General features: G+C 51.8%; 1 protein-coding gene across 2 annotated transcripts in view; it reads left to right on the top strand.

Moving 5' to 3' along the window:
• Window positions 1-2,952: 2,952 nt before the first annotated feature.
• The window catches only part of FOXD1 (forkhead box D1), a 77,331-nt gene continuing 72,848 nt past the window's right edge, over window positions 2,953-7,435 (top strand). The window contains exons 1-3 of one of the 2 annotated variants that reach the window (XM_042906566.1): window positions 2,953-4,410; window positions 6,393-6,516; window positions 6,932-7,368. In XM_042906566.1, the coding sequence (XP_042762500.1) occupies window positions 2,953-4,377 (1,425 nt within the window). In that variant the 3' untranslated portion in view covers window positions 4,378-4,410; window positions 6,393-6,516; window positions 6,932-7,368. Of the gene's footprint in view, window positions 4,411-6,392; window positions 6,517-6,931; window positions 7,369-7,435 lie in introns of those variants that run through there. The other variant, XM_042906559.1, reaches the window with a different exon arrangement.

Here is a 7,435-nt window from a genome sequence, read left to right as displayed (position 1 = left end):
GGGGGCAGCCCTCCCCCACGTGGGCACCACCCGGCCAGGCGGGCGCCCCGCGCGTTCAGCGTGCACGCCAGCGGAGCACACGAGAGGGAGATCGCCGCGTCGCCCCCAGCCCTCCTCACAGAATAGTTTCTCGTCCCTTGTGCCAGCTTGAGAGCGTGGCGGTGGATATTCCCCAGCCGGGGCTGAGAGCTGGGAGCACGTTTGGGAGGGACGCCCGCGGGGAGGGGACGAGGGGCGCAAATGAGGACCACGCGGGAAATGAAACACTTGGGTTTCCGCGCTCTGGGAATTTCAAGAGCCGGGAGCTACAGGCCGCGTACAAAAGTGTAGTTTCACTAAAGCAAACAAAGCAAGTGACACGTCCAAATCTGGGGCTCGAGTATAAAGCTCACCCAAATCTCTGTTAACACTGTCCCCGCAGCACTCCTCCTGGGTTGATCTTCAGCTCTGACCTTCTTTAAATCCTAACACTTATCCTTGAGTGGCCAGAAGATAATTTGCCACGTTTTTCAAACGTTTCCAGGGAAGATCCCTTTAACCCTTCGGGGAGGGAGCTTTGGACAAAGGTACAAACGGAACGCAAAGTCAATCTCAGCGCCCTCCTTGGCCAGACAAGTTCAGGGTAGGGGAATGGGGTCTGATCACCTAAAGTAACTAATGGTCTGCGAACAAATTCCTCCCCTCCGTTTTACCTTCAAATACCTCGCCACACACCAATCCTCAGTCTAGTGCAAATCATGGTGTTTATTTAGCTATTGACTGGGTACTTATAAAACTTAAACTTCCTAATGTAAAAGTGAACGCCTTGGTAAGGAATCCTGGCTACATCAACAAAGCAATGTGATGCCTGATTAATAGTGCTGATTAATGTTGGCTCAGGTTAATGCTGAGCGCCTTACAATAATTAAATGGTTCAATCATTTTTCAAACGAGACTCAGTGGAAAATAATTTATTTACAATTTGAGGCGTTCTCGTAGATCTGTCAAAGATCTATGATGGACTTTATGGGTCATTTGTAAGTGTAACTGGTGGTTAGCTCTCCTAGGCAACAAAAACTCGATTTTAAAATAAGTCTTAGGTGGGGGGGGACAGTTTATTTTTGAGACTCTGTGATGGATAAGGGGAGTAATAAAACGTTTGAAAATGTGAAAAACCTGGTGGATAAAATGATATACACAAAGGTAGCTGATGATTGTTCCTACAAAAAGCCATTGATTTTTGATACTTAGTTTTTGTCAAGTGGTTATTTTAATCAGAAAGCTGTAATTTGGAGGCAGGTCCCTACTTTGAAATAGAAGTGTTTTAGGAAATGCAAATATCGAAAAAGTATGGCTATGTGAGTGTGAATTCCACAAGCTATTGGGATTCTTACACCAGCCACAATGATTAGAGTTGATGACAAAGATGGGTATACTCAAAATAATATCATATTTAAATTATTTCCACTACCTTGTGACCTAAAAAGGAAAATTGGGTTGAAAAGAACTTGAATCTTATTTTAAAATATTATTTCGTTTCTTTTTCAGCAGTAGCTATTGGAAATATTTAGGTTTCCCAAAAACATTTCTAAAGCTGGTTTGAAAGTTTTAATTAATATAGTTCCTATTAAGCCTGATTATGTGTATATGTTGTAGTTATTTAAGTATTTTGAGATTACTGTGAAGTGTTGATTAGAATGTTCCTCTTACTAAGAACTATAGAGTCCCTTACCCATTATGAAAGAGCTTTTTATGAGTTGCTCCTAGGGTGCAGTTTTTAAAAATGTATTTTGTTTTTCACTAACATTTTCTATTTCTTTTCTGCATTCAATGATTACTTTCTTTATTCCCATGAAATTTGTCAGATCCTCTCATTAGAGGGGCTTAGTTTAGCTGTCAATGTTTCTAGGGCATTCAGTTGCAGATAAGTGACTAAAACGCCAGCCTAACCACATTTTTATTAACAGATGGCGGAAAACAAACGTCTTTGGAGAAGAACCGAAGGGGACAGGTTAAAAGGTCAGTAAACAATTATTATTGTGCTTAAACTGGGGGGGGGGGGGTTCTCTACAGATTCGATGGGGGAGCTGCTGGCCCAATCTGGGGGAGATGGGACAACCCAACAGATCTCAGAGCCATTCCCCAGGGACCACCTCGGACGATTGGGGGAGGGGAGTTACCTCTGGGCTGGACGTCTCCTACAGGCCATCTGACTGGTCAAACTGTCGCGTCACGGGAGTGCTTGTGAAGTTAGGATTGAGGGCTAATTGAAGGGAAGGAGCCTGGGAATTCCAACTCGTGCAGTGGCCCTAGGTCCAGAGCACCGCGGGCCAGCACGTAATTCGGGTCCCAACCCCTTTGACAAGGAGTAGTAAAGAGTGGTGGGGTCCTCTCTCCTCCCCCCATCTTCTCAGTTGCTGCTCCCTCCTACGGGCAAACTTTCTCTCCCGAGCAGGGCTGATTTCCTAGGCTTTCTTTCCCTTCCCTCGGTAGCGCTCTGACGTGCACACCATGTGACAGGCCTCCTGCTATAAGCCGAGGAAAGGTCCGCCCTCTCCTGGACTCAGCCCTCGCCTCGCCGAGCTCGGTCCCTAGACTCTCACCCGTCCCGCACCGTCCCGGGCGCCCGACACTCTGACTTGCTCGCCCGGGGCCTCGCCACCCCCTCCTCACTGATCGTGCGAGGCCCCGCTCCGCAAGGGGAAGGTCAAGTCCCCCCGCCTGGGACCGGTGCGCGCGGAGTCCATCGAGTGCAGAGACCTTGAGGCTCTCGCGGCGGCGCAGGAGTTACAAAGTCGCGGCGCAAAAAGCCTCTGCCGCAGCCCGGCAGCTCCCGCGCAGCTCCAGCGGCGGCGGCGCCCCCAGCGTGGCGCCCCCGTGCCGGGCCCGCCGCCCGGGACCCGGGCTGGGGCGCGGCGGGAGCCCGGAGCCCGGCGCCCCTATGCGCCGCCTCGCCGCTGCCGCGCTACAGCTATGACCCTGAGCACGGAGATGTCCGATGCCTCCGGCCTCGCGGAGGAGACAGACATCGACGTGGTAGGGGAGGGCGAGGACGAAGACGACGAGGAAGAGGACGACGACGAGGGCAGCGGCGGCGTGTCCCGCCTGGCGGTCCCCGCGCAGCGGCGGCGGCGGCGGCGCTCCTACGCCGGAGAGGACGAGCTGGAGGACCTGGAGGAGGAGGACGACGACGACGATGACATCCTGCTGGCCCCGCGCTCAGTGGCCTCCCCGGCGCCCCCGGGCCCAGCCCCAGTGGCGGGGGCCGGGGCCGGCGGGGGCGGCGGCGCGGGCTCGGGCGCGGGCGGCGGCGGCGGCGGCGGGACCGCGGGCGGCGGCGCCAAGAACCCCCTGGTGAAGCCGCCCTACTCGTACATCGCGCTCATCACCATGGCCATCCTGCAGAGCCCCAAGAAGCGGCTGACGCTGAGCGAGATCTGCGAGTTCATCAGCGGCCGCTTCCCCTACTACCGGGAGAAGTTCCCCGCCTGGCAGAACAGCATCCGCCACAACCTCTCGCTCAACGACTGCTTCGTCAAGATCCCCCGCGAGCCCGGCAACCCCGGCAAAGGCAACTACTGGACGCTGGACCCCGAGTCCGCCGACATGTTCGACAACGGCAGCTTCCTGCGCCGGAGGAAGCGCTTCAAGCGGCAGCCGCTGCTCCCGCCCAACGCCGCGGCCGCCGAGTCGCTGCTGCTGCGCAGCGCAGGGGGCGCGGCGGGCGCGGGCGACCCCGCGGCGGCCGCGGCGCTCTTCCCGCCCGCGCCCCCGCCGCCCCCGCACGCCTACGGCTACGGCCCCTACGGCTGCGGCTACGGCCTGCAGCTGCCGCCCTACGCGCCGCCCTCGGCCCTCTTCGCCGCCGCCGCGGCCGCCGCCGCCGCCGCCGCCTTCCACCCGCACTCGCCCCCGCCGCCCCCGCCGCCGCACGGCGCGGCCGCGGAGCTGGCCCGGACCGCCTTCGGCTACCGGCCGCACCCGCTCGGCGCCGCCCTGCCCGCCCCCCTGCAGGCCTCGGCTGCCAAGGCCGGCGGCCCGGGCGCCTCGGCGCTGGCGCGCTCGCCCTTCTCCATCGAGAGCATCATCGGAGGCAGCCTGGGCCCGGCCGCCGCCGCCGCCGCCGCTGCGCAAGCAGCCGTCGCCGTGCAGGCCTCGCCTTCACCCTCTGCGGGGACCCCGTCCGCGCCCGCGCCGGGATCCGGCGGCGGCGGCGGCGGCGGCGGCTGCGCGGCTCAGGCGGCCGTAGGCCCGGCCGCCGCGCTCACCCGCTCCCTCGTGGCCGCCGCGGCCGCCGCCGCCTCCTCGGTCTCCTCGTCCGCCGCGCTGGGGACTCTGCACCAAGGGACTGCCCTGTCCAGTGTCGAGAACTTTACTGCTAGGATTTCAAATTGTTAATAACGCTATGTTAGCGCGCTTGGGAAAGAGAAGGTAGGAATCCCGGCTCTTTTTTTTTTTTTTTTTTTTTTTTTCTTTCATCTTGCTGGTTTGGCGTTTGGTACACTTCTCCCGGCGCGGCCCCTCCCGACCTCGCGCCCCCATTTTCGCCGCTTGGGACTCTCAGACAAGACTGAGTTTGGCAGCAGCGGGGACGCGCTTTTTGGCTCTGCGGGTCCCTCTATTTATGCAAAGTCGCCCTATGCTGCAGGCCCCGACCCGGGGTGCGGAGGAAGAGGGTACTGGTGGGGGCACTCCCTTGGCCTAGGCACAAGGGGCTTCCTTGACTTGTGGGAAACGTTTCTCTAAAAAATCTAAGCCTTTTTGAGGTCTAGAGATTCTCAGGTCCAGGCGTTAAAAATATCAGTAATGTTCAAAAGAATGATACACAAACAGTAAAGGTCCTGAAGAGTGCCAGCGAAGCAATAGTTTTTATTTGAGGACACTTGTCTGGTGTACTTTTTCATGAAAAGGAAAAAATGATTAACATGTTTACACAAGGAAAAAAAGTCAAAATTATCATTTCTTATTTTAACCTGTGTTTTGTATCATAATAGACATGCGGATTTTTTATTTTGTACTTACTGCGTATTCTTTACAAGGAGTATTGTAAATTTTACTGGCAATTATTATTGTACTATTCTAATGTAAGATTTTTACACTTTTTCAGAAATAAAATGCTTAATTTTCAAAGAAAATCCACCAAAAAGTTGGCTTCAGTCGTCCCCTGCTTAGTTTATTTTCTCTTTTGTTAAGGAAATTTCTATGGGAGTTGTGTAGGAACCCAATATAGAATAGGACATTTTATTTTCAAAGAGAATTTAACAAAAGCATCATGCCATGATTTTTCAGTTATACTTCCTAGGTCAAAGCTATTGCAAGAAACCAGAAACTACTTCTAAATGATTACAAGTTGAAGAAGTTACTTTGGTATACATTTTCAAATCTCATTCCATCCCATTTTGAAGAGCATTGAGGCTATTTAAAATTAATGCCACAGTTACCCTCAGATAATTTTATGGAACTTTATTTGTCAGTTTCCCACTTCATTTGATTTCCACTTGCTTTTGAGCACAATATTGCATATATCTGTAAAAGCTCTGCAACACATTATATTGTAATGAAAGCAACACAAGCAAATAGGTAACTTTTAGTTTAAAATTTTTAGAGATGATCAACACTTAAGTAGCTTTGAAGTCCTGAATATTTACACATATAAAATAAATTGTATTTGAAAGCTCTAGGGTTTAAAACCACCACTCTCCTGACAGAAGGGATTTCAGGAATTGAATAAGGAAATTTTTATTCTAAAAGGCAAACTTAACATTGAAATTCTAATTTAAATGTGTAACTTAAGGTATGTAAGAGAAATCTTCAATTTTAGGGTAGTACACACTAAGAATAAAAATGAAAATGTATCAGGTGTTTATTGAGGTATTTATACAATTTTCATGACTTAGGCTATCTTTTTTCAAACTTTAAGTGTTTTCAATAACTACGTGTTGCAGGCAATTTCTAGTTCTTTGAAAAAACGTGAGTCTCTAGTTTTGATGACTATAGATGTTATCGTAGGCTCCAAATAAAAGTAAAGCATATGTAATATGTAATTTAAATAATATTAGTGAGTTGCAGAGGAGGTTGAATATGTTTATTAAGGTATTTTTCAAAAAATCTGGACAGGTATATACCTGAAGATCTGCACAACTAACCAATCAAGTTAACGAAGACTGACTTATAGGCCAATATTTTTGCAGTGACATTCACTCTTGATGCCCTGTCCTCTTGTCCCCTTTTAGGGAGGGGAAAAAATGGACTCTCACAGCCTCAAAAATTAAGTTCTGGGTTTTTTTCCTATCAAATATTTGGAATAGATTAAGAGTTTAAACATACCCTCATAGTTTACTACTAAGTATATAGATACAAACTGAAATATTGTTAGATCAAAATCTTATATACAAAAGTTACGTTTGCCCTAGCACGGCTAAGAGAGAGGACTTTGGAACCGAGAACGTCCAGATGCCACAGCTGCCCGGGGTGGAGACGAGTTAGCAGGCGGAACCCAGACGGCCCAGGCACCGCTCGCATGCCTCGCAGCCTTCTGTAAGTCACAGATCTGAAACTTAGAGCTGAAAGTCATTTGGAGGAGAGAGTGAAAGAACGGGGCCATGGGTATTACTATTATTTGCATGATACTTGGATGTCCCGAACAGCGGGGAATCCCAGCTACTCCTTCTCTCTGTTCAAATTCCCGCAACTCTAAAAAGTGCCAGGACGGACTCTACCCCTCCCCCGCCCCCAGGTTGTCCGCGCTTTTAAGAGAATGGTAACAAGGCACTGTGCAATTCAGCGCTGGCCTCCTTTGGCGTCTGGAGGTGGGGTCCCGCATCACCCAAGCCAGCTAGAGAGACCGCAAGCCTGTGGTGCGCCCCTGAACCCTAAGAAAAAGTAAGCTCAACCGGCCTGCTCACTGTCGCGTTTTGCTTCATCACCTTCCGGGTTTGGGCTTCCACGGTAGGTGTTGCTGGCCCGGAGACGGACGAGATAGTGGGGAGCGAAGGCGGCGAGCCGGGCAGGGAGTGAGCGGTGGCGGACTACCGGGCGGCCGGGAACGCGAGGCTCGCCCGGTTGGCTGAGTGGACGAGCAGGTGCTGGAACAAAGGCCGCGGAGCTGCCGGGCTACGGAGGCCTTTGATGGGCAAGGACGTCTCCTCCCGGGGCTCCTCATTCGCATGCAAATCCAGCTCTGGTCCTCTTTTCTTTGAAGGCAAACAGAAGGATGTTTGTGTGTTTGTAAGGACGAAGCTTGCTTGAACAAGCCTTCCTCAATAGGCTGGGTCTCGAAAAATAAACCGGTTGGACAAACATTGGCCACCAGCTCTCCTCCTCCCAACTACAAAGTGTGGATTTGCTACAACTCATTAACCCGACGCTTTTCTCCCCTTCGCCTTGTTTCTCTGCTCATCAAACGCCCCCGTAGAGCCTGGAGACAAATGACCGAAGCTCAGTCGGGAGGGAATTG

Source organism: Panthera leo, chromosome A1, assembly GCF_018350215.1.
Source record: "Panthera leo isolate Ple1 chromosome A1, P.leo_Ple1_pat1.1, whole genome shotgun sequence".
Taxonomy (NCBI): Eukaryota; Metazoa; Chordata; class Mammalia; order Carnivora; family Felidae; genus Panthera; species Panthera leo.
This window is presented reverse-complemented; position numbering and strand designations above follow the sequence as displayed.